This window comes from Alligator sinensis, unplaced genomic scaffold (assembly GCF_000455745.1).
Source record: "Alligator sinensis unplaced genomic scaffold, ASM45574v1 scaffold583_1, whole genome shotgun sequence".
Lineage (NCBI taxonomy): Eukaryota > Metazoa > Chordata > Crocodylia > Alligatoridae > Alligator > Alligator sinensis.
In genome coordinates, this window is record NW_005841983.1 from 508,935 (window position 1) to 536,090 (window position 27,156).

The following is a 27,156-nucleotide window of genomic DNA, read 5'->3' on the forward strand; positions in this document are numbered from 1 at the left end:
TTCCTGCTCTTGCACATTGTGGTCCCGCATCACAGCACTGCTAGAGTCAAGCAGTGCAACTTTAGGGAAAGTTCTCCTCAGCCCCTGCAGTCCAAAAAGGAAGCCTGCCCAACACAAATGTATTGCCACAACCCCTAATTTGGGTCATCTGCAATGATTGGCCATCCATACTACAGGCCTCTACTTCAAATTATTCAGAGGAATTCACCTGCCAAATTTTTGTTAGTTTCTGTTGAACTTGCGGGATTTGCAGCATATCAGAGATATAGAACTCAGTCATATTTGGTGATTTTTTTTTATGGAGAAGGAAAAAAAGAACAGTCTTCAGGATGAATTTCAACCTTCTTTCTAAATCCAGCCAAAAGATTAGAGCTCTTGCTGATATGGTTGTAAAAATTATTTTAACATGGGCAAAATATTTTTTTTTACTAATCTTATTTGCAGAAAAAGCAGGTAGTTTAATATGAAACCATTTAAAAAAAACAAGGATTTTGGCTTGAGGCACACATCCTAGGTATAAAAGATTAACTGAAACAGTTAGCTCTAGAAAACTTATAAGCACTAAATACAGTCTATTATCTCCAGCCACAATTTTAATAAAGCTCATTAAATCATTTTTTCCTATTTTACTTTCATTGTTTGTTATATGATATTGGTGTTAATTTTCTGTTTCATTTAGAAACAGCTTATGCTTCCTGCCCAATTCAGTTATTGAAGTCATAATTCAGGGTCTTTATTGTCACCATCTTAGTTGCATGTTGTTCTGTTGCATACATTAGTTCATGCCATTCATGGACTACTGCAGTGCTAGATTTAAGCATATAAATAATCAATGACAGATGAACAGATATATAACCATTTTTAAACATACTTGTGCTGAAATCTAATTTTAAAGGTAGTTTGAATGTGTCAGGATCTTTCTGAAGATATTTTACCACCAGAGATTTGAAATGAAAAGCAAAAAAAGACTTTTAACTACCTAGAATACAAATCTAAAATTTAATGGAGTTGCGTAAAATTATTTTATTTCACCAAAATGAAAATGGAGAGGAATTAACATCATACCTAACAAAAGAACTGACTGGTTTAATTAATTTAGTGAAATGGTGATATTTTGCTTTAAGCCCAGGCAGGCTTGGTTAAGAACTTACAATATGGGTTTTGTTCTTCCTTCATCATTCCACATCACAACAGGATGCAGGGTGATTATTGTAGCTTTCATTTAGGACAGCAGACCTTGAGTTCCAAAAAATTGCCATGCTCTAGGAGAAAGCCTGAAGGTTGTAGAAAACTATGGAACCACATGTAGATATTGAATTTTATGTTTTATTTTAATGTCTTTTTAGGATTGCATTGATGTAGGCTGGTGGGAAGGAGAACTCAATGGCAGACGTGGAGTGTTTCCAGATAATTTTGTCAAGCTCCTATCCTCTGATTTTGAAAAAGAAGTAAGTGTAATTGTTTCCCTCTTTTACTTTATAATATGGAATCAAATTGGAGATGAAATTCCCCTCTAGATATGATTTATGTCATCACAAGGGATGACAAGGTCAAATGGTTCTAAATTCCTTCAAGTTTATGAAGAACTTCTTTACTGTCCAAGCCCCAAAGGCCTGGAACAGACTGCTTCCAGAGGTAGTGCAAGCACCTACTTTGGACTCCTTTAAGAGACATTTGGATGTTTATCTTGCTGGGAGCCTTTGACCCCAGCTGACTTCCTGCCCCTGGGGCAGGGGGCTGGACTCAGTGATCTTCTGAGGTCCCTTCCAGCCCTAGTGTCTATGAAATCTATGAAATTTAAATATGATACATTTAGGATCATATGAATGTAGGGCTGAAAGGGACCTCACAAGGCCATCTAGTCCAGTCCCTTATTCAGTACAATAAAAAAACAAAAATGGTCAGGGAAACTAGAATTGCTGGATAACAAGAGCATTAGATTGGATTCAAAACTTGTGGAAGAGGTGATATTTTTTATTAGACCAACTAGATATTTGCAAACAAATTATTTTATTTATTTGCAAGCTTTTGGGCGCACTCACCCTTCATCAGGCATAGGAGAGAGTAGAGATTGTAAAAGTTCTCCCAAGTAGAAATGAAAATTCGTATTAGATTGGATTAGATTCATCATTTGAGGTCATATTGTATAGTTTCTTTGAGCTATTATGTTTGCTGGTAAACCCAGTCATCCTTCCTTTTTCTGCATTGTTCTTAGAGCCCTCTGTGCTTCATTCTAAATTTAAATGAGGCAGGGTGCCTGAACATTATGGTATATTTTGCCAAGTTTGATGGTGTAATGATTATTAGAATCATTAACATGCCTCCAATACGTTTGTGATAGAACATGAAACATTAGTCTACCACCTGCTTTAGACAGATGTCATCCTGACTTGCCAGCAGCCATTGTTTAGAGAGAGAATGAAAGATAAGGGTGAAATCCAAACTGGTTTGTCTGAGTGGAGGAAGCTTGTTTCATGATGCATTTACTTGAACTGTCTTAGAATCCATTAAAAAAATTGAAAGGCTAAGAATATTTTTTCTGCTGATGCTTATCTTAAAATAGGCACAGTTATTTATTTTCCAAACACTGTTTGGAAAGCCTGTCACAGTTTGAGACAACGTGGTCGACTTTTCCTCTGTGAGAAGACTATCCCATTATTTCAGAATAATTATGTAAGTCATCAGTGATAAAACCAAGAATCACTGACACTGCCTCAAGTACTGACAGTAAAATTGGATGCTGGAGGCAACAGATTAAATAACTTGAAAAGCTTGATATCACACATGCACCAGGCACACATCCCCATCCCCCCTCCACACCCCCAATGTAATACTTATTGACGATAAAGGTGAAATTACAGCTCTGGCAAGAGGAGAAAAAATATTTCACAGAGTAAAATGTCATCCCATATCAGAGTGGATACCTTGGCTTTTAGCCCCCTAATAACAAGAAAGTGATTTTCAGAAAAGGCAGAAACCTTGAAGCTTGAGCAACTTTAGTAAGGTTGAATTTTCAAATAAAAAAAAAATGTCTTTTCTTATTTAGCCTGTCCACTGACAAAATTCCAGCACAAATGTGCTGTCCTTACAATCTAAAAATGAATAGTGTATTTAAAATTTAAATGTGGCTTGGCTGTTAGAAATATCATGAGCATAATTAATATAATAATATTGTAGATATTCAAGCATACACACTTTTCTACTTCTTTTCTCAGGGCACGAAATTCTTTTGATTTCAGACATCTCCATTCAGCACCTTTAATTTTGTTGTTCTTGCCGTATATTACCAACAAAGCCACAACATGCCTGTTTGCCTGTTTTATTTTGAAGAGCAGATTTTTTCTCTAGCCTTTCACTTTCTTCTTATTTTATATGAGGATTTTCAGAAAGATTTGTAGATATTCATCATTTCTCAAAAGCTTAAGCCATTCGAGCACTTAAATATGAAGTTAATTGTGTAAATTTAGGCATGTTTGATATTGTTTCTCTTTTCCTTAATTGACTTGCCACATCTTGAACAAGTCTGCAACATGTCTACCAATCCTGTGCTTTAACCTTCCTTCCTGTGTACTAGAGGTTTAAGTAAACTTCATATAGGGAGACCCAAAGGCACTCTGTTTTACTTCTCTTTACCCAGATATAGATTAATATAAAATAGATCTATAATATAGATTAATATAAAATAGATGAGGATATATTTTAAATTAATATCTTCACATAAGCTTCTTATATGTGTGTTCTTTGTTATGTTAAACTCTGTTAGGAGATTCTGTCTGCTTGGATAAGATTTTACTGTGTTCAAGTAAATCAAACTGAAAAATCCTTTATTAGATAGTATAGCTTATTTCCAGTGGAAGGAAGAAGAATGTAGAGAGTCAGCCTTCATGTGGGTTCTAAGTTTATAGAAATACTATATAAAAAAAATCTGTTCTTATCCCTTATATTCTGAAAATGCACATCTGTTCTTTTAAATACAGGTAGAGAAACTAGTCATACATATGACTTATTGGAAGAAAAATTTAAAGAAGACAGGCATGTAGAGTGAAAAAAGGAGTCTTCAGAACAATCTATCATGTTTGAAGCTTCTTATAGCCTGTTGAATGGGATACAAATAATGGACACTCTGGAAACTCGTCTCAGCTGTTTCTAGATAGTAAAAAAAAATTAAAAATGGGGGAGCGTGTCTTTTGTTTCTCACTTCCTTTTCAGTATCTCCCCAGAATATGTTCATGACTGTATCCTATATTTGAAGAGACATGACTAGTGAATGAAATAATTTGTCTCTTGGATTTTGAAGTGAGGAAAAGACATGAGCTTGTAAACAGAAAGTTGGGTCACTGAGATCAAAAAGTCTAAATTGTTTATAAGACCCTTTTAATGTGTTTGTAGATAAAACTTGAAGCATTCATATTATTTTTAATTCTTCTTTTCAGTCCTGTTTTAGTTCATGAGGACTATACAGGTGATTGGTGTTTTAGTAAAAAAAAACCAAACCAAACCAAAAATCGATTTATACAGTTCAATATAAATTGGAAGAAACAAGTGATTGAGTGAGCCAATATAATGAATAACATATTTGCTAATTGTCAAAAATCACGTTGTCAAATGCTTTGTCACAAAGCATAAACTAATGATGTTCAGCACAGAAGCACATTATTGTTTTTTAGAATCATCAGCTTCAAATGTGACCTTGAATTCAATTTTGCCTCTTGAACTGGAAGAGCACAGCACTGGTGTGTTTGATCTTACAGTCTGGGTGCTTTCTAGCACTAAATGCCAACATTTAAACTTCCATTCCAAGCCTTGTACCATCAATTGCAGTTTCAGTTTATCTGCAGCTCCTAATAAAGTGACCGTGCTCCATCAATGTTTATACCATAAAAGTAGCTGAAAGGCAAAGTCTTAAACTTCTAAGAGAATTGTAGGTTTATTTTATGCTAACAAATTGCCTTCAATGAAGCATCAAATGAGCAATTTACAGAAGTGATTCAAGTATTTCACCCTGGGTGTACTTATTCAGGACAGATTAAAACTTGTAAATTCTGCAAGTGGAGAGAGAAATGAAAATGTAAAGAAAGAGCTAACAATGAATACAAAATAGTTGGTCAAAAGGGGAAATAACCCAATAATGGTGGCAAATATCCATGCAAGGAAAATGAATTCCTACTTAATATTATTGATTCTGTTTCAAAAAAGAAAATCACAGCTGCCGTATATCCAAACTGCTGAATACGGCATCTGATATTCTGAATAAAATATAACAAAGGAGTCTCTGCATTTGCCCAGACACCAGAATTAGGGAGAGACAAGAACAAATCGGGTTCAGTCATTCTGAAGTCTTATGTAGGTTTTACATAGGTTATTCCTTCAAAGAAGTGTAAATAACAGGGCACTAAAGTGAAATGAGGACATACAAATAAATTATTTCATAGGCATCATCAGTTTTATGGCTTGTCAATGGAAAAAAGAGGGTTAATACATAGATTTAAAACAGCAAAGAGTAATACTTTCCAAAAGAATTGAAGGTTTTAAAGGTACATGATATATTGTATGCTGGTAACACTACAAGTGCAGTCTTTATGAAAAACTGGGTAGAATTAATTTAAAAAACAAAAAACTGAACACACAAAAGGCAAAATCAAAAACAAAACAAAAAATGTTTCCAAAAGAACCAATAGCATTATTTCCATCCTTATCCAATATGATTAATGCCAAAGGTAGAGCTCAAAATAAGAAGAGAAGATTGAAATTGCCTACCTTCTGGAAAATCAAGTTGATAAAAAAAAAAATCAGTTTGAGCACATTAATTTTGTGTGATCAGTTATTCCAGGCGTCTAGTACGCTGTTTGCATGTGGATACTTTGCAACTTTCATGTTTTCTTGATGTAGGCTTTTTGTTGCATACCTTTTTTTCCATGTCGCTTTTTTGAAAATTAAGTCCCCTCATGTGGTAGCATGTTGACACCACAGGGTTCGTTATCTGGGTTACAGCCTTGATATCAGGTGTACTGACTTTGCCATTTGAATTAATGATGAAAGTGACAACAAGTTGTCATCTTCTGTGTGGACTTTTACCCCATGGTCAGATTGGTACAGACTGTGGCGGGTTTTGCCTTAGTCTGTAGCCTGGGAGGTGGTCCTCTTCCTTGGCTGTGTAGTTTTAGTAATGTTAGTCAAGGATTTGTATGGGATGTTTTGGATAGAGATGATCCTACTTCGGCCAGGGAGTTGGACTACATGACCTGTAGAGGCCCCTTCCAGCTCTACTTTTCTATGATTCTGCATGGACCAGTATGTGCGTACCAGTGGATTTCTCAGTTATTTGCTGGTAACACTGATAGAGGCATAGAGAAATAAGGCTGGAAGGGATTTCCAGAAGTCATCTAGTCCAACCCCCTGCCTGAGGCAGGATCATTCTTTGCCAAACCATCCTATACAAACCATAATCTAAACTCCGCATAAGACTATTGCCAATCCTAACAACACAGACCTAGATCCTGACCTGCCACAGGTAAAGCAGGGGAACCATGGCAGCCAATGTCCCACTTCTATGAAATGTTGTCAGTATATGCTTAAGAGATCCCAGGTAGAGGCTAAGCCCCCCACTGCAGATGAAGGCAAACCCCCACAGTCCATTCCAGTCTGACCACAGAGTAAAACTCCTTCCTGATCCCAAATATGGTGATTGGTCTGACCCTGAGTGGAGGGGCAAGACCCTCTAGCCAGGAACCTCTGGCTTTGGTCCCAGTAGGAGTATTGGCATATCCCAGTCAGAGTCCCCAAAGTTGGCTGTAGCCAAGCAACACCCAATACCTCTGAGAGAGGCTTCAAAACACCTCAAGACTTATAGTGGGGGGGAGGGCAGCCAGCAAGGGAAATACCCATAGTATAGTAGAATATAGGCATAAATACACCTAGATCATTCCCAACCAGTGGCTCTGCAGTGATGGGGAGTCCACAACTTCCCTAAGCAGTCTATTCCACCACCTCACTATCCTGACAGTAAAGAAGTTTTTCCAGATATCCAGTCTAAACTCAGAAACCTTGGGTTCCATTTTCATCTGGAAGAGTGTATACTCCTACTCCAGTATTCAAAGACTCCCTAGTTGCCTGCGCAGTCCCATCCTCTGGTTTTCCGTGCCAGTCCCAGCCACTCAGACAGTATCCCTCTGATATTGCACATTAGATGGCTTCCTCCTCCAGACAGGCTGTGCAGGGGGAATCACTGTTCTTTCTTTTAGAGTCTAATACAGATGTGTCTTTACAGAGTAATCCTTCTGGTCCCCAAAATCTTGGGTTTGGAGCACTCTGTGTCACTCTTGGGGATGGTGCATGTGCCATCTGGTCAAGTCTAAGGACAGTGATAAATTTGGATGGTCTCTAAAGATAGAAACGTTGGACAGTTTTGTGTCTGGGTTCTGGCATATCTCTGAGTTTGTGCCAACTAAATTTTTAAAGGGGTGTAAGTTGGCCAAATTTGGGTGCTTGTTCTCAGGTATAGCAAAGCATAGCCTTGACATTACAACCATTTCCTGTTCGATTTCAAACCAAAACAATAGGGGTTCTGTGGCATTTCAAGCAAAAAATTCCAGTTTTTTCTAATGAGCAACCCAATGACTTCCCCCCCAAGTCTCATTCTTGGAGCTAGCTAAAACATTTCTGACAGAAATTTTCCCAAAAATGTCAGCATGAAGCAAATAAGAGGGATAGACAATTTTAGCCCACGTAGTCAAAGTTTGGCAAAATTATGAGGAACTGTAAACAGGGTTTAATAACACGATTTGTATGGATCCTTACAGGCAGGCAGTGCCACCAGTGCTGCCAGTTAAAAAGGGTATCCTTTACACAGGTGTTCAGGTGGCTAGTGACAGTGATGTGAATCCTTCAGAGTGTGAAGAGTAAGCAGGAAAACCATCCTCCACAGGAATAAAAAAGGATGTCGTAGTGGGAATATTACCTGTTTTATTTCCTTAGGTTTTTTGTGAGAGAAGTTTATTCTCCATCACTTTGACCTTTTTTTTTCCCCTTTCTTTTTAGTGTGGGTGTTAAATTGTGTGTCATCTGCTCAGGCATGGTGCCCTATTTGATTTTTGCATTCACTCCAAGGCATTTACAGCATGTGTCAGTATGGCTGTCACACACATACATATAAACACAAAAGGAAAAAACCACCCCAGGAGAGGAGAAACTGTTTTGGAACTGATTCAATGATCAGATTTATTTAGCGTGCACAGTGTAGCAGCCCCATTGGAGGGAGGGTGATAACAAAGGAAATAAATGACAAATAGAAGGCCATTGATGTGAATAATTAGTTTCATTTCATCAGGCACAGAAAGCCTTATTACCTATTCTTTCCAAATGGGATAACCACCATATAGTTTAAGTGACAAATGTAACCTCTAGAATATTTCCTGCATTCTGCATTTATGCCCCAGCAGAGTCTAAGAAACACATTGTAGCTCCTGCCATTCCCACTTGTTTTTCCAAGTGGTGTTTGCTTTTTACAAGGTTAAATCTTAATTGCATAGATTGCTTCAGTATATAAAAAGTCATTGTTTTCAATGATCTGAAGCCACTTAACAATTGAGGGTATTTTTTCCTAAAATAATATTATAATTGTAAAACTAGTAAAGTGGCATTTTATTAATTAATTTCGATTCATTTATTGTAACACTTCTTAATGAATGTAGTACTAGGAAACTGCATGACTGCCTCAAAACTTAAAGGCTTTGATTTATTTTCAGTGTTGTCTGATTACATCAAGACTTGAATGTGTATAAACACTTTCGAGCAAACTGTCATCTTTTTTTTTTTTCTTTTTTTTCTTTTTTTAACTTTAGAGACCTAAGAAACCACCACCTCCATCAGCTCCTGTCATCAAACAAGGGTCAGGTAAGGTGTTACTGATCTCATCTACCACACTTTAGTTGACATATCTAATTCAAAATGCATGTATTTACAAATTTAAATTGAAGTCATTAGCATAAAAAAAATGTACAAAAAAATTTCTTGACCATAGTAAATAGAATCAAAACAAACAATTAAATGAGCCTGAAAGATTGTGGTCTGCCTTTTAATAGATTGCAAATGAACAGAAGGAGGGCGTGTGTACCAATGTTTACTTGAAAATACTATGTTAAGAGCTTAATTCTGATATTTATAGTTTCAGAGTAGCTAGGGTCAGGAGGGACCTAAACAGATCATCTAGCCTGCCCCCCTACCACAGGCAGGAATGAATGCTGGGTTCACAAGACCCCAGACAGGTGATCATCCAACCTCCTCTTGAATTTGCCCAAGGTAGGGGCGAGGACCACTTCCCTGGGAAGTTGGTTCCAGATTTTGGCTACCCTAACTGTAAAATATTGCCTTCTGATCTCTAACCTAAACCTATTCTCCATCAGCTTATGACCATTGTTCCTCGTCACCCCAGGTGGTGCTGGGGAGAAAAGAGCTCTGCCTATTTGCTGTTGATCCCCCCTGATGAGTTTGTAGGCAGCCACCAGGTCCCCCCTCAGCCTCCTCTTGCTGAGGCTGAACAGGTTCAGGTCCTTCAGTCTGTCCTTATAGGGCCTGTCCTGCTGCCCTCTCACCAAGCGGGTGGCCCTCCTCTGAACCCTCTCCAGGCTGGCCACATCACTTTTGAAGTGCAGCGCCCAGTACTGGACACAGTACTCCAACTGCGGCCTGACCACAGTTGCATAGAGGGGGAGTATCACCTCTCTGGACCAGTTTGAGATGCACCTTTGGATGCATGACAAGGTATGGCTGGCCTTACTGGCTGCGGTCTGGCATTGGCGGCTCATGTTCATCTTGGAGTCAATACCAACTTTTGTAGTCTGTCTAAATCTATTTGAAGCTTCTCTCTCCCTTCAAGTGTGTCCACCTCGCCCCACATCTTAGTGTCATCAGCAAACTTGGACAGCGTGCTTTCCACCCCCTCATCCAAGTCGCTGATGAAGATGTTAAACAGTGCAGGCCCGAGGACCGAGCCCTGGTGTACCCCACTGCTCACATCTCACCAGGTTTATTACCACCCGTCCACCACTACTCTCTGGGTGCACCCCATCAGCCAATGTTTTACCCATCCACCTGTGCAGGCATCAGTGCCGCAGTCGCTTAATTTATTGATGAGGATGGGGTGAGAGACAGTGTCAAAGGCCTTCTTAAAGTCTAGAAAGACTATGTCCACAGCGACACCATCATCCAAGGATTAAGTTACTTGGTCATAAAAGGCAATCAGGTTGGTCTGGCAGGACCTGCCTTTGAACCCATGCTGATTGCCCCCGAGCATGATCTCCCCTGCAGGCCCCCCACAGATGTGCTCCTTGATGATTCTCTCCAAGATCTTCCCGAGCACTGAGGTGAGGCTTACAGGCCTATAATTACTTGGGTCCTCCTTACTCCCCTTCTTGAAAACAGGGACCACATTAGCCAGTTTCCAATCCCCCAGCACCTGGCCAGATGACCACAAATGCTCATACAGCCGGGCCAAGGGCTCCGCGATGACCCCTGCCAGCTCCCTCAACACCCTTGGGTGGAGGGCATCTCACGAGGTCATCTAGTCCAGCCCCCTGCTCAAGACGGGATCATCCTGAACTAAACCATCCCAGCCAAGTATCTGTCAACTATGTCTAACTAATTATGGTTAATTTCAACCAGGCAGACCAGACAAGAACCTCCTTTTTTGTGTGTGTATGTGTGTCAAAAAAGAGCTTTGATATTTCAGAGAACTTAAGTGCATGCTACAGCCCAAACCCCTGCTTAACTATATGCAACTTGTTTGTGCGTGTAGTTAAGACCATGGGTCTTTGAGGTTCAGTTCAAAGTCTTATAGGCTAGTTACTGTGGTAAGGAAATACATTAGGCTTTCACCTGCAGGCTTGATTCATGCTAGACATGAACATTTTCATACCAATGAAACCACATCCAGGGACCTGGCTATAACACAATGGCCCCACCACACTTGCAACTTAGGTTCCATAGCTCTGCATGTATGCAGGGGTCCAGTTGTAGGTGCAGTACCATAGGTGCTGTTTCTTTTTTGATTGTTTTATAACTAGGGTTAAGAATGCTGCTAATAGAAACCATGTTGAAACTGCTCTAAGAGTGTCAGCCACCACCCCTGACATTTGTATTTTAGAGTGGATGGACCTAAAAGCAAATTACTAGAGTTGAACTGGTATCAAACATGGTTTATGCTAATGCAGCTGAAATATGAGTTACTTGGCCAGTGTAGTCAGGTACATTGGCCTCCACTGGGAAAGTTAAGGTAAAGAAGGGTAGTGTAGACATAGTGAATCTAGTCAGGATTTCTAACTACTGTTTTCTGTTCCAAGTTTCAGTAATTTCTAAAGTGAGTTCTCTTCTGCTTCAGATCTTGAAGTTGAAATAAAACTGCCTGCTGGATCAGGACAGCTGATTATAACTCAGTGGACTCTAACTGAAACTATTAAAATCAACCAAGCTTTTCTTCTGGACTACAAAATTAAAACTATAGAAATATCATTTGCTTATTCATGTTCATAGTTCACTTCCAACTTTCTCTTGAGGTGCCTAAAAGTGCAGAAGATTCAATATTAAGATTGAGGATCTACCTGAATCCTTGCTCTCAGAGAGCAGTATAACTTTGCCATCTAGTGGTAGTTACATTATATAAAGCATGATATATAAAAGAGAAATTTCTCATCTGCAAATGAAATTATAATCATGCATATATCTTGGGGAAAAGTCCTACAGATATTACATTTCCTACCAAATATATCTGTTCCCTAGTTTTCCCTTCTACCAAACAAAAGAAGAAAACTTTTAGCTTGTATGTAGATCTTTGCATCCACAAGCGTTAGCTATTTAACCATCACAATAGCTCTGTGGGCAGACAGGTATATGCCCATTTTTTTTTGGACATGAAAATGGAGGCCCAAAGAACTTTCTCAAGGCTGTTTGAGCAAAGCTACAACTCCATGCGATTTTGGTTCCTAATTGCATGCTCAGTTCACTTGATTAGACTATACAGTGCAGATGCAGTGGTTCTCTGATTATGTATTAACAGGCTTATAAAGCCTGCTGGGAGTGAAATATGGTATACTTATTATGAATGACTATTTTATGTATCACTCACTCTGTGAAATTACTGTTTTTCCAAGGCAACCTATCTTATTTTACCCATCATAGCAAGGTCTGATTTGATGCTGATGATAATTATAAAGTTTTGAATATTTGGTAGGATGTCATAAAAAAATTAATTGAAAATTCTGTTTTATGCTAAATAATTAGAGATCAAAATATTATTTTTCTAAGCATAAAAGTATAAGTAGAGGTTAGAAGTTTACTTAATAGATTTAGAGTTGGACTTTTGTTTATAATACAAATAAAACTTTGTCAGGAATCCTCACACATTTGAAATGTGGTTTTTTTATGAAGTGGTATAGCTAAACTTTAACTGCATCTTCAGACTAAGTCTGTGTTAACAGTGTTTACTAACCACATAGGGACCAGACTTGCAGTCTTTTGTCTTTATATATATTTGAGATGCTCACTGGGAAAGTTTTGCAGGATTTTGACCTTTTTTCCCAGATAAAACTCATTATTTTAGAGTAGTTTTAATTGGGATTCTTGCAGTGGTATCTTCTATCTGGAATAGCAGCATAACTAAGAGGGCCAGAGTTACCAGGGCCTCAGCCTCAGGTGCCAAGTTAGGTAGGAACACAAAAATAGAAGTCACTGATGTTGCACCAGGGGCTTTCACCCAGGGTGCTGAAGTGCCCAGGTATGTCCCTGAACAAGAGAAAAATACTGGTCAGTAAATTCAGTAATATTTATTGGCATGGTGGGTTTGTAGAGGTGTTGCTTGTCCAACAGAGCAGTCACAGAGAAAAAATGGCCAGAAGTCATCACTAATGGGCACTTATCATTGAGTCTTAAATGCCAAGGACCTGATGCAGGTAAGGATCAAATGCTGATTGACATATTTAAAAAAATGTAACTGCATTTGAGAGAGACATTGCATAAAAGGGAACAGATTTAACCAAAAAACCTTATAGTGTATTTCCTGCTCTGCTTCCCCTTTTAGTAGGTCCTATTCACTGTACTTATTAAAATGTTAAGTATTCCCTGAAGCAGCTTTAAACACTGTTAAGCTAAAATGCTTTTAACACCTTGTAGATGGCCAGTGCAGTGAAGCCAAAACCTGTTACAATAGTTCTTATAAAATGTACTTGGGGATTAGAATGACTTCTTGTTTACAATAGGAAATCTTTGCTGCTTATTAGTTCATGTCAAGCTGTGAAAGCAACATTGTGACAGCTATTGGAGACTTGATGCCAGTAGTCTCCATTACTTGAAATGCTGTTTAATTAGGCTAGAATTCAATTTTTAAAAAATTTTGACAGATAATATCAGTGTTTATTTTAAGCATTTATTTCAATTTTTATTGATTTTTCAATTAAATAAGCAACATAAAGATCTTCCACCCCTGAAATAGCAAAAAAAACCCCCAAAACCCCATAAAAACCAACAAACTAACCCAACAACAAAAAGGTCAAGAAAACACCAAAACGTAGATCCTTTCTAATTGGAATCCTTCTGTTTGTATGCCAGTCTCAACAGTAGGCTGCTTCTCCTTTTTTTACAGTCTCTTCCCAGTTTGCTGCAGCTGAGTTGTCCCACTCAGGCATCAGGAACAGCCTTTTTCTGGGCTTTGTTTAGGGGCTTAAGTAGCCTGTTATCTCCCTCCACCCCACTTCCTGGCACCTGTGAATAATCAGCTAATTGCTTAATTGACGAGTCATTAGACCTGGGGCTGTTTTTCTCTTTAAAGAGGCCAGCCTTCAATACTCCTGCCTGCTACTCCCTTCCGTTCTTCCCCTCTTTTGTTTATTAACAATTAAAATATTGTTTCATGAGTCTGTGAGTAGCCTTTAGACCAGGGATAGGCAACGTTTTTTGGCCGGAGTGCCGAAAACCCCCACAATGCCTACCTTGGAAGGTGCCGGAGTGCCAGCATGCCAGAAAAACAAAATGAGGACAGGGGGTACATGGCAGGATGCGTGTGCCCCTTGCCCCCCACCCAAAGCCTGTGCCCCCCCAGCCCTGCTGCCCCCCAGCCCTGCTCCCAGGCCTGCTGCCTCTGCCCCTCAGTCTGGGCTCCCGGCTAGCAGCAGCTACCCTGAGCTGGGGCCGGTTGCAGCCGGGAGGCTCCAAACAGCTGTGCTGGGCTCCGGATCCCCGGCATAAGCTATGTACTGGCACGTGCAGGCACGCCTCGGAGCGGGAAGTGGGGAGGAGCCTGAAGCAGCGCAACCCCAGTCTCTCCCCCGCTTCCGGCACAGAGCTGGCGACTGGGCTCCAGAGCCCGGCATAGCTGTTTGTAGCCAGCCTGGGCTCTGGGCAGCTGCAGCAAGCAGTGGGCAGGCTGCAAACAGGTGCACCTCAGGGCGGGCTGCACTGCCCTGCCGTCTGCCCCAAGATGCGCATGCAGTCGCTGCCAGCATGGAGCTGATGCCGGAGCTGTGGAGCCTGGCATACCTGTTTGCAGCCTGCCCACTGCTTGCTGCAGCTGCCCAGAGCCCAGGCTGGCTACAAACAGCTGTGCCGGGCTCCAGAGCCCAGTCACCAGCTCTCTGCCAGAAGTAGGGGAGAGACCATGGTTGCGCTGCCTTTGGCACCTCCCCCACTGCCTGCTATGATGCGTGGGTGCACATGCTGGTATGGAGCTGATGCCAGGGATCCAGAGCCCGGCGCAGCTGTTTGGAGCCTCCCAGCTGCAGCCGGCCTCGGCTCGGGGTAGTTGCTGCCAGCCACAGAGCCCGGTTGCTCCCAGCAGGCAGCTGGGATGCTGCAAGTCCTGCTGGGAGCAGCCCAGGCTCCAGCAGCTACCCAGAGCCAGGGCTGGCTGTGTCGTGCCGAGCAAAACGGCCTCATGTGCCATGCTCGGCACGTGCGCCAGGGGTTGCCAACCCCTGCTTTAAACCAATATGGCTACAACCTGGATACCTGAGGTAAATTCGACTCATCGATGTTTAACAATAAAATCAAATCCTGCTACACCTATATATGTGCCACACCTATATATATATATATAGTCTTGTCCTGACAATCTTTATCTAATGTGTTCTTTTAAAATGTTAACAGTCACAAGAGCACTATAATTACTAGTGTTCTCACTATTGCTAACATTTGTGGAATTGAACTGATGATGATAAAAGTTAAAAAAAAAAAAAAAAAAAAAATCCTAGTTAATTTTGTGTCTTATAGACAAATCATTCTGTGTTGATTCTTAGTTAAACTGCTTTTAAACATGAACAGTATTTAATGTGTATAAATAATTATAATGCAGGCAGGAACTGAATGAAAAAAATGGATATTTATATATGTTAATTCTCCCTTCTTTTGTTATTAAAATTTTCCAATTTAATGGATAACTCTGAAGGACTCTTTCCGCCACCCTCCCCCCATATGAATCATTCTTCTGGTATACATACTTATAGGATTGCAACATTTTAAACTTTTTAAAATTCATACTAAAAGTTTGGAATCTGTTTAGTTTTATACTTATTGACAAATTAATTAGCATTTTCATTTTGTCAAGTTCCTGCACTCCTAAGATCTATTCAAAAACACTAACTTAACTGTGAGCACTGCACAATTGTGATATTTTTATGCTTTCACAGTGTAACCAACTTTACTTGAAAATAGATGCATGTTTTTAGTTTATTGTGCAATTTTAAAATCGAGGAGAAAAACTAAAAAAACTCACATCTTTCTTATTGGTTTATTTACTGAATAGTTGTAGAAACCATTTTTTGGAAATTTATCTGTTTCTATGACAGTTACCACGGACAGAAAGCATGAAATCAGAAAGGTACCTCCAGAAAGGCCAGAATGTCTTCCTAATCGAACAGAAGAGAAAGGTATGAAATGTGTTTTTGTTTGCTCTTTGCAGAGTGGCAAGGAGAGGAGGTTGATTCAAGTTTTCATTTGCTAGTCTTCCAATAAATGTATTGTTTGTTCTCCATTCTTGTAAGTGTGCAATTATGTAGATTTGGAAAGTATTGGACGATTGTTTCTAGGCCAATTTCTGGAACAAAGATAAGGGAATAATACTACATCATTGTAGTAGATTGTATAGCACAGCTGTGCCAGTACAGAAGTGCTGAGTATTCACAGCTGTATAAAAGGCTAAATAATGCTGTGCTGAACAAAATCCAGTTCTTGGTGTCTTGAATGTCTTGCCCATAATTATCAGATATTTTTTGCCTTGATGCCTCTGTGCCTCAATTCCTCATCTGTAAAGTGAGGGTATTACCCCTTCATCACAGGAGATTTGTGAAGCACTTGAATGTTACAGTGATGAACACCCCAGAGAAGCCTATAAGGAAATACGAATTCTACCTTCAGAGCAAGGTTTGAAGAATTTGTATTAAAATAAGGTATCACCTGTATGCCTGAGCAATAAGAAAAAAACAAAATATGTAATTAGTCACTTGTGTGCAATTAAATGAGGCAGGGGTTGTATAGGAAAAATAGCATGTGGCCACATTATTAAAAAGAATGGCTGCTTACAGACATTAAAAAAAAACAACCTGATTCAGTCAGCTGTTAGATAAAAGCACCAAAAAATCCCCACTAAAGCACCTGATCTGTGCAGACATTGGGCAAGCCGGGTCCAATTAATGCGATGCCTCTTCTGGGCATGTGCTGGGCTCAATGCAGGAGCCCTCCAACTTTTAAAATAAAGCACCTTTTTAATGTCTGTAAGAAGCCAATGGTAATGGATTTTCCTTGGAGGACAAATTAGGTAGCACAGGCAGCCTTAACTCTAGGATTTCCTAACTTTTTGTTCTTTTGGGGGTCCTTGTGTGTGTGCCCATGGCAGCGCCAGTTATTTGTAGGTATTGAGTCTCCAAATATAATTTGTATTTAAATTATTTTCTTTAACTTACTTTTTATTTAGTAGCCTTGCTCTCATCACATCTAACAAAGTAGGTTGCCACCTACAAAAACATATGCCTCCCTGAATGAGTTGGTCTCTAAGGTGCCACCCTGTCCTGCCTTCTACAAGAAAGAAAAGGAATTGTTGAATGTGCTAGAGGCATATAAGTATAGGCAGGGATCTCTCTTATTATGTGTCTATATAATACAGTGCTAAGCAAAAATGCGTGGGGTGCTTGGGCACTACCACAATGTGAATAATAACAACAGGAGCATTGGTGTGAAAGTGCCTGCTTTCTGATAGATTGAGGAATAGTTTCCAAGAGAAGGCATTGGAACCTACCTTGCACCTTTATCTAATGTACTTTTAATGACTTAAGGGATGAGCAAGATGACTTTTGTCGCTGATCCTTTTCTGTTTCAGTTGTGATTTCTATAGCAAAATATTAAGTAGTTATAAAAGAAACTGAATACGGCAGCAATGCAGTAGGCATCTTGTTGTGCCAAAGGTGCAAGTTCAAGCCCTGCTTAAAGGCATTGACCTAGCTGCAAGTGGGTACCTAGTCATTCAGGCTGAGGAACCGAAGGTGGTCAGACTTGATGTGGGCAAGCTCACTCCATCTGTGTTCTGTGGCCTGCAGAAACTGGCGTGCCTTCAACACATTAACCCAGTGGGGTATTACATTCAGGTGAACCTTTGATATGTGAAAGAGGACCACAGAAATCCTGTAACTTATTCAGTTCATACTTTTTCATTTTATAAAATATAACAAAAATACTGTCTTTAACTTAACCCATTAGATCTCTTTATGTGCCTGTGCACGAGCAGGTCAAAAGATTTCCACCACGAGGAATCTGAATGCCATTTCTTTTTGTGAGTTGAAATCAGACCTTGAAGCACAATTTTATGTTATCATGTTGAATGTTTTCTGCTAGTATTTTTAACAAAGAAAAATTGCCAGCGTCTATTTCTGTGGTGTATGATTCATTAAAGCACAGTACATTAAAACTTATTAAGGGGTAGAACAGTGAAAAATGCAGACATTTCTTAGATTTATTTAACTAAGAATCATCAGTTCTGTAAATTGTAAATTGATGTGTGCCAGAGAATTTCACTTAATAATTTCTTTTTTTCTTTTTGGGGAAAAATTGATTTAAAGAAAGATCAGAGAGAGAGCAAAAGCAGTTGGAATTGCAGAAGCCTTCAGTTCCTGCTATACCTCCAAAGAAACCCAGACCACCCAAAACTAACTCTCTGAACAAACCTGGTACATTGCCCCCACGGCGACCAGAAAGACCAGTTGTGCCTGTGACTCACGCAAGGTATTGTTCTTTTCCTGTCTGGAATGAATTGGAATAAAAGACAACCTACAGATTCATAGATTTTAGATCTTGCAGTTGATGCTACTGTTAATTTCATATTTTAATTTTATTTAAAGGAACAAAATAAAAAGGAGTCTTCTAGTTAGATATTGTACCATAAAGCTGTCACACTGACCTTGAAAGATTAGATGTTTTGGTGCTGTTGTAATTCAAGTAAGTTAACTGTTATTTAGTATGAGTTAATTAGTGTACTAACACAGAGTTCACAGCTGTTTGTTCCTAGTCCAGCATTTGTGGAGGGTCTACCAAGCACTTGCAGTGATGTTAGTTAACGCCAGTTAATTGCCGTGCAACGAACTCAAGTTACAATAATTGGAGCAACTCTAAATTAGACAGTGCCGTTTGGTAGCCCTGCCTACTTGACTTGAGAATAATGTGTTAGCCTGTAACCTTTATAAATAATATTGCTTTTAAGAAAGGTCTAACTTGGTTTCAGTCTTTGGCCATTGTAGACAACATTTGAACATATTTAAAAATTTTTTGCAATAAGTATTTTAAATTACGCAAGGATATACTCAAGGTACTGTGCTGGAACCCTACTTGAAAGATAGTTTGGAATGGTATTACCCGTTACCTTGTCTTTCATCAGTGGCTGCTATCCCCCTTTACCAGCATTAACAGATTAGGCATTGCAGCATAATTATGAGGTAGAATCATATTAATTTTGTTTCACATTTGGGAAAACAAATGAAACAAAGTTTAAATGACTTGCCCCAGGTCATGCACTATCTATGGCACAGGCAAATAATAATAAAACTTTGATCTCTGGTCTCCTCGCTGTTCTATTCTTTTAAGTTTTGGTGCTCAGGTGGTACTAGGTTGATAAAGGCAGGTTAAGAACCTAAATAAAATCAAAACACAGTGTTTTCCCTCTTTCATGTACTTAAAATCCAGTCAATTAAAAAAAAAGTAGCTTAAGGCGTTCCTCTAGACTGTGATGTCTGCTGCCAATTTTATCTCATGAAAGTTGATGAAACCCCTTTAAGGAGCACCACTGCTAACAGTTTTACTCCTAATTATTTTATCAGTTAATTTAAATTAATGGCTTTATCAAGTCTGGAGGTTGTATTGTGTTCTCCTATATAAGGATGTTTTATGGGAATAAGTCTGAAATTTAACATTAATTAAATAATCCATGGAATAGATTTTTAATTATTTGGATAATTAAGAACCTTGAAACCTAGAGTACAAATGGTCTATTTTTAAAATATAGTTTGCAGGATATGGCTGTTTTCTAACTAATAGTCACCTCCATTTCATAGTTTCATAGTTGGTAGGGTCACAAGGGACATTAGCAGATCATCAAGTCTGACCCCCGCCCTGCCATGGCAGGAAAGAGTACTGGGGTCAAAGGACCCTGGCAAGGTGTTCATCCAGCCTTCTTTTAAAGACCCCCAGGGTAGGAGCCAGCATCACTTCTCTTGGAAGTTGGTTTCAGATCCTAGCCACCCTGACAGTGAAGTAGCGCCTCCTGATATCTAGCCTGAATCTACCCTCGGCCAGCTTGTGACTGTTATTTCTTGTCATTCCTGGTAGTGCTCGGGGGAACAGGGACTCTCCCAATGCCCGCTGGTCCCCCCTGACTTGTTTGTAAACAGCCATTAGATCCCCCCTCAGCCTTCTCTTGTGGAGGCTGAACAGGTTCAGGTCCCGTAGCCTCTCCTTGTAGGGCCTGCCCTTCTGACCCCTGATCATGCAGGTGGCCCTCCTCTGGACCCTCTCCATGTTGTCCATATCCCTCCGGAAGTGCAGCGCCCAGAACTGGACACAGTACTCCAACTACGGCCTGACCAGTGCCGCATAGAGGGGGAGGATCACCTCCTTGGATCTGCTTGAGATGCATCTGTGGATGCATGACAAGGCACGCTTCCTAACTGCGTCCCCACACTGTCGGCCCATGATCATTTTGGCATCAATAATGACTCCAAGATCCTTTTCTGCCTCTGCACTGACGAGAAGAGAGTTCTCCAGCCTGTAGGTATGCTGCTGTTTCTTCCTCCCCAGGTGCAGTACCTTGCATTTATCAGTGTTGAAACCCATCCTGTTCTCATCCTCCCATCCCTGTAACTTGTCCAGGTCCGATTGCAGCCTATTCCTCCCTTCTAGCGTGCCCACATCCCCCCACATCTTAGTGTCATCCGCGAATTTGAACAAGGTGCTTTTTACCCCCTCGTCCAAATCACTGATGAAGATGTTGAACAGTGCGGGCCCGAGGACCGAGCCCTGGGGAAACCCACTGCCCACATCCCTCCAGGTCGAATAAGACCTGTCCACCACCACTTTCTGGGCGCGGCCCTCCAGCCAGCTAGTGACCCATCTGACTGTGTAGGTGTCGACGCCACAGTCCCCAAGTTTTTTAAAGAGAATGGGTTGAGAGACAGTGTTGAAGGCCTTCCTGAAGTCCAGAAAGACTACATCCACTGCGACACCTGTGTCTAAGGATTTTGTGACCTGGTCATAGAAGGCCACCAGGTTGGTCTGACAGGATCTGCCTCTGATGACCCATGTTGGTTGCCCCTAAGCATAACCTCCCCTGATGGCCTCTCGCAGACATGCGCCAGGATAATTCTCTCAAAAAGCTTACCCAGGACCGAGGTAAGCCTAACTGGCCTGTAGTTTCCTGGGTCCTTCTTCCTCCCTTTTTTAATCAGCTGCTAAATATTTTGAAAGGCCCTTATGGTATCTTATACCAAAATCTGTAAGCATCAGGCCAGTTGGAATAGTAGACTGAAACAGAACTGCAGAAATGCTTCAATTTGGGTGGGGAGCTGGGCAGAGAAGGCTCCTGTAGATTTGTAACACGTTCCCCTGAGATTTCAGTTGCTGCTGCCTCTTTGTACTGTTGTGTGTCAGTACCTTACATCTTAGGGGTTTCAGTAACTGTTTTTTTTCACCCCTCATGGTCACGGGTTAGGATTTGGGGGACTGGAATAGGTACTAACACAGCCATGCAACTAGTATGTATGTAGAGGAAAACTGTAACTAACTTCTTCCCAAGACAGCATAGCCAATATGAACACACAGTGTTTTTGATTGGTTATAGCTGTTACCAGTAGTTTAAGTTCTCTAGTATAGGCCAGGCCTAACTGTGCTGAGACTGCAAAGTTTTACCCTGATTTACACTGACAAATGGCTGGTATTAATTTTTTAAGGAAAATCTGGAGGCCGTGTAAGTCGCATCAAATCATTACCCGCAATCTGGCATAAGCAGCCCTATGGTAACTTCTCCAGCCTTTGCCTGGCTGTTCACAGATGGGAGCTTCTGTAGGGCATCTAGCATTCATAAAGACTTTTCTCCTGGATTAGGGCAATGACATCAAATTCAGTCACAGTAACTCAGCCCTATAATCACCCTACTTTACCACCTTGTCCCAAACATTAAGTATTCCCTCTTCAGAACACTTCTAGGAAATGCTGTTTCTTTGCCAGTAAGCATATATGTGAAAGAAAGTTCCAGGGAAGTACAGTGTAGGCCACTTGGTGGCTATGCCAACTAAGACATTGCAATTTTGTTATATATTTCTTCCAGCAGTTTTAGAAAAATAAAGAACCTTTATTGATCAAGTTGCTCATTTTGAATGCCCACATTTATCACATTTTACCACATTTTACTAATAAAGTGTGCCAGGATTCTTGTGATTTCTCCTGTTTTCTTACCTTTTAGGGACTTCCTGCCAATGTAATATTTTATAATAGGAACTCATTTTCCAGTTCTCATTAGCCTACAGTAATGTAATTTATGAGTGTGTCTAATTTTTCTATAACTTTTTCCCAGTTTCTAGCAAAGGATGTCAGACTTATCCATTACACTATTTGTAGTCTGAAATAATGTCCATTCATTTTCTAATAGATAGTACCACCTTCATACTTATAAATCAGGCATCATTAGCTAAATTTCAAGCCATATTTCACCAGATTATACCAACAGAAGCAGAAAAGTTACATCTACTAATGAAAAGCAAAGAGTGAATGCTGTCTTTAGCAGCTCATATACATGTGGAGGGAGGCTGCTCCCTTCACATGTTACAGTGCATTGGAGCAGACTCCAGCGTCATGTGTATCAGTGTCACATGTACTAGCGTCATTTGATGAGTTTTAGTTCAAAGCATCCTGTTGCCATTTTTCAGCACAGGGACACTGATGCACGTGATATATAGGTCACAGAGCTGTGCTAACTAAAGCACTTCCCTCCCCCCACCTCCCAGAGTACACCTATAAACGCCCTAGTATTTTGTGCTGTATTTCAATTTATGAATGGCTAATGCGGCTCTTTCAAGCAACATACTGAACGTCTAGGCTGCTTGTTGCAGGGACTGTTCCATATTTGGTACATTTTACCCATATATAGCGAAAATGTGCATAATGCTGTATAGATACAATAATCCATAGATCAGTCCATTTAAGTCAGCAATTCTCAACAAGGGTGCCATGGCACCCTGGGGTGTCTTGAGATCCTTTCAGGGGTGCTGTAGAGTATGCACTGTGTTAGGTGTGATTTGATTCACAAGATAAACCCATAGTTTTCGTATAGAAATCCATGGTGTTAAACTTTTTGATCTGTTGTGGTCGTTCTGGGTTTTATGCAACCCAGAAGAAGAATTTGCTCTGTTATATTTCTGTAGTCAAAAAAGAGTGAAAATTAAGAGCTGATATTTTCTGAGGAATGGGTCAAATCTATGTAGCCTAGAAAGGTTAAGAAACACTGATTTAAGTGAACTATGGCTCTCTTGAAATTTCTTTTGTAGATTTACAGACCTGTGCACTTTTAAAGTATGTTCTTACATTTGATTTAATTTTATTCTGCCCGATTAGTCATTTTGTTTTGATAGACTAAGCCTATCATGGTATAGAAGTTTTTGCTTAAGAGGAAGGAAGAATTACTCATGGCTTAATCTCTGCTTCCCTTAAAATTGCAGTTTCCCTCTTACAAATAATTTTTATTTATTTTCTCTGTCAAATAAACTATCCCAGGCCATGGGACTTTTTTGAAATTCTGGAAAGGGATTTCATAGTCTAAAGACATGACTACTGGGTAAGAAAATTATTTTCTAGTGGGGGACACTCATCATGATGAAGAAAATGACTTTATGAATAGTACTGAGAGCTACTGGACCTCATTATCTTAGCTTGAAATTTTGGTCTCTCAGCTACGTTTTATCAACTATTTTACCCATCACTATCACATCTATATCCCTGCATTGATAATTAGGTAGAAACAATTGTATTATGGATAAGTTTCTGAAGGGTAAACCTTAACATCTTGAAAAATATCTAAAATCAGAGAACATATGAGGAATTGTTTAGGGAGACTACTGTGTCTAAAATAGCCTTTTTGACAGGTGTTGAATAGAAATGAGATAAGGTTAATCCAGACAGTATGTCTGCTTACTAAAGACGACTCTCTCTGACAGGTTGTTCTGTGGCACCCAAAACAGGGGGAACACTCTGCCCTTCTTTATATTAATTTCAAGCTAACCGTCTATAGCCTCTAACCCATACACAATCTCTAATAAATATCTCCTCTTTTTTCTCACTGTAGGAGTGATAGTCAAAAAGTTGAACTAGTGGGCAGTACAGTATCCAACACCCTTGAGAAGGACTCCTCAGAAAGAAGCAGTGATATTGGTAAGTTCTGGTGCTTTTATGATTTTAACAAAGTTATGTTATGTTTTTTGTATTTCTTCTGACAAAATGGTGGTAGAAATATTTGTGGTCTCATGGTTTTGCTGTGCTCCAGAACGAACGGAATAATGGGTTCATAATGAATTTTAAATGAAAAGTTAAACACATTTTTTGCTTAGTCTTTTAAAGAAAGTAGAAAAGAGAATTATCAAACTATAGGATATTTTGAATGGGAAGTAGACTGTGCTGTTAAAAGCCTCCTGAAGCAGTTAGCTAGTCCAAATAATTAGTCTGCTGTGTTTTGTAAGGTGTATGTTTAGTACATTTGATATTTTTAATGTTTTAAAGGCTTGTATTTGCAAATGTAAGGGAAGAGAGACTGAGTAAATTTTAAAAAAACCATTATTGCAAGCATCTGTTTAATTTTTAAAGTTAGCAAAGAACTGTACTGCATTTAAAGTAACAGTTGGTGTCCCTGAAACACTTACAGTTTAATCGTGGAATCACCTTGACAGGAGTAAAGAGAAAAAATCTTTTCTTTTCTTTTCCTTTTCCTTTTCCTTTTCCTTTTCCTTTTCCTTTTCCTTTTCCTTTTCCTTTTCTTTTCCATTCCTGAGTTTGAAATCCTTAAGAGTTGTGCACTGAGGTTGTGGTTGTTGTAAATGTCCTTCAGAAAATGAGGTGTTATAGTTTGTCACATTTCTGTAAGCAAACCCAGGGCCAGTGTCACTTGTAAATGGAAGTATTCCAATGACATCTGTTTCTGTCGCTCAATTCAGTAACAACTGTGAAGCAGCAAACGTGTTTTTGTAAGAGGCAGAAACGTTGTCCTGAATGTAAGCATTTCTACATTTCATTGGTAGCATGCATTTTTTTAAACTTGTGGTTTCTTCCTAGAACCACTAATATTAACACATTATAGTAAAATGTTGTACTTCCAAGAACCAATCTGACATTTCTTCAGGCTTAAAAGTGAAACTTTAAAATACATATGTAAAATGTGAATTTAATATATAAAAAGGAAGCATAAAAATTATTTTGGTTAACTTTATGAAAGTGAACTTTATTATTGGTCTCAATAATCAAGTGTCTGCTTTTGGAATTTGTTGCTGTCAGTCTGCTTTATTTTAGCTAAGAATAAACAGTATTTCCTGCAGATTTCTGGAGGGTAAGCAGCAATATTAGAAATTACAGCTATATTGTAAAAACTGGTTTTATGGCTGTACATTATTATATTTTCTGAATAATTTGATATTAACGCCAACAGAATATGGAAATGCAATCATTTTGGCATTTAATATATTTATTCCTTTGTATAAATGTAGTTCACAGCTGCTAGGCCTTTGTGTACTGGCAACAGTTTATGGTTTCATACATAATATAATAGTGTGCTGCTCTGTAAATTTTTATATCTAGCACTGAATGCACTTAGTGCTATTTGATAAGAGCTCAGAGTAAAGCAAGAATGGGCTTCCTAGTAATTTTGATTCAGAACAATATTTGTTATTTTCCAGATTGATTTTTTTTTTTTTTGATAGAATGGAAACAAACTGGTAAAGTCAACAAAAAGCCCCCGCCCCCCAAGTAAACCATTTTTGCACTATGTTGCACAAGATTTTAAATGCTGAACTTAAAGTATCTTTAGTGAGGAAAACAAACCAAGTCCAAGGATAGAATAGCATGTGCACTTAGACAAGTATAACATGATAGGGTCAAACCAGCATGACATCTGCAAGGGCAGATGATGCCTTTCTAGCCAGTTAGAGGTGTTTTTTGTTATTGCTGTTTTGTTTTATTTTAAGATTATAATATGGGAGTGAGAATTGGCCTAGTGATAATATTTACCTCTGATTTCTAAGTGGTTTTGATGACCCCTTGTTGAAAAGGTTGTTAAGGAAATACACAGCTAAGAAGGAGAAGACAGTTATATGGTGACTTAAAATGGTATAGGCTAAAACTAAGTAATAGCGAATGACTGTCCTGAATGATGGAAATGGATTAGTAGCCCAGAGTGTGCCACAGCCTGCTGCTATTATATTGATTTTTTGAGGACGGGGCAGTCAGTCTATCAAATTTTTCAGGTAACAAGAAATTATTAGCAAAAATGATAGTGGATTGAGATGAATTTTAAAGCACTTACAGGTTAAATTGGAACACGTGTAAGATTATGACGTGGGATCCTGGTATTCTCTGATAAAATAAATAAATAAATAAATCCCCAATTTTTAAATTAAAATAAGTGACCCCAAATCCAGAGTTTTCCATGATTAAAATGAAACACCGCTATATATATATTGGGGACTTTTTTTTTTAATTAAAGAAAACCATGATCTGTGGTTATGACTGTTACAAAACAGCCTTAACTTTGGGTGCAGACAGAAGTGACAATTTTTGCCTCATCTGGCCACAGAAAGCAGTCTATAGTTGTGACCAAACATAAGTCATAGGTACAAACAGCTTCAGATATGGCCAATTGGGGGAAAATCTGAACCCTCATTATATAACAAGTTCCCTCTGCTCCCTTTCCCCCCCCTCCCATTCTGAAATGGGGACAGGCTGGGAGAGAGGAGGTGAAATTGTTAAGGGAAACCAGCTGCAGGCTCCCAGCCAGCAGCTAGATTCCCCTTCCCCCTGGAACTAACAGTGAGCTTCTGTTTGTTCCAGGGGATCATTGTAACGCAATGTGCTTCCTGCAAAGCGTTCTCACTTACAGTGGGGAGCTGCACTTCTGTCTGCGCCCTTTATTATCTATACTGATGAACTCTGAGGGGAGGAGAGACCACAGCCCCACCCTTCCCCTTATCCTCAATGGAAAGGGTTGAATTTAGGCACCATTCTTTTCCCAGCAGCATGACTAGGGGTCTACTTAACTTAAGGAGGTGGCTGGCTGATTTCATGGGGAGATCATGGGGCTGGCCACCATTTTCACAGGCCCACCAGTGAGCCCGCTCCTCACTGCTGATTGGCTGTATAGTCTGTCTGTCATGTGTGGTCCCCCCCCCCCCCCCACCAACTGGTGGAGAGTGGTGGGGCTGCACAATAGGCAACATCTCAGCCAATCAGCAGTGAGGGGCAAGGGAGGCAGCCATCTTGGGCTCCCCTTCATATGGCCAACCTCTTCTTCCCTCCCCAGAGGGCTGCACAGCTAGACTACACCTTGAGATCTGCTGGCTCCCTCCGGGGAGCAAGCATTTTATTTTGCATAAATGGGGGGGGGGGGGG

At 39.7% G+C, this 27,156-nt stretch overlaps 1 protein-coding gene across 2 annotated transcripts in view; it reads left to right on the top strand.

The window, feature by feature from the left end:
* Window positions 1-27,156, top strand: part of SH3KBP1 (SH3 domain containing kinase binding protein 1) — a 343,403-nt gene that overhangs the window by 298,122 nt on the left and 18,125 nt on the right. For both annotated transcript variants that reach the window (XM_025201103.1, XM_025201104.1), the window contains 3 exons: window positions 15,828-15,908; window positions 18,090-18,252; window positions 23,852-23,937. In XM_025201103.1, the coding sequence (XP_025056888.1) occupies window positions 15,828-15,908; window positions 18,090-18,252; window positions 23,852-23,937 (330 nt within the window). The remainder of the gene's footprint in view (window positions 1-15,827; window positions 15,909-18,089; window positions 18,253-23,851; window positions 23,938-27,156) is intronic.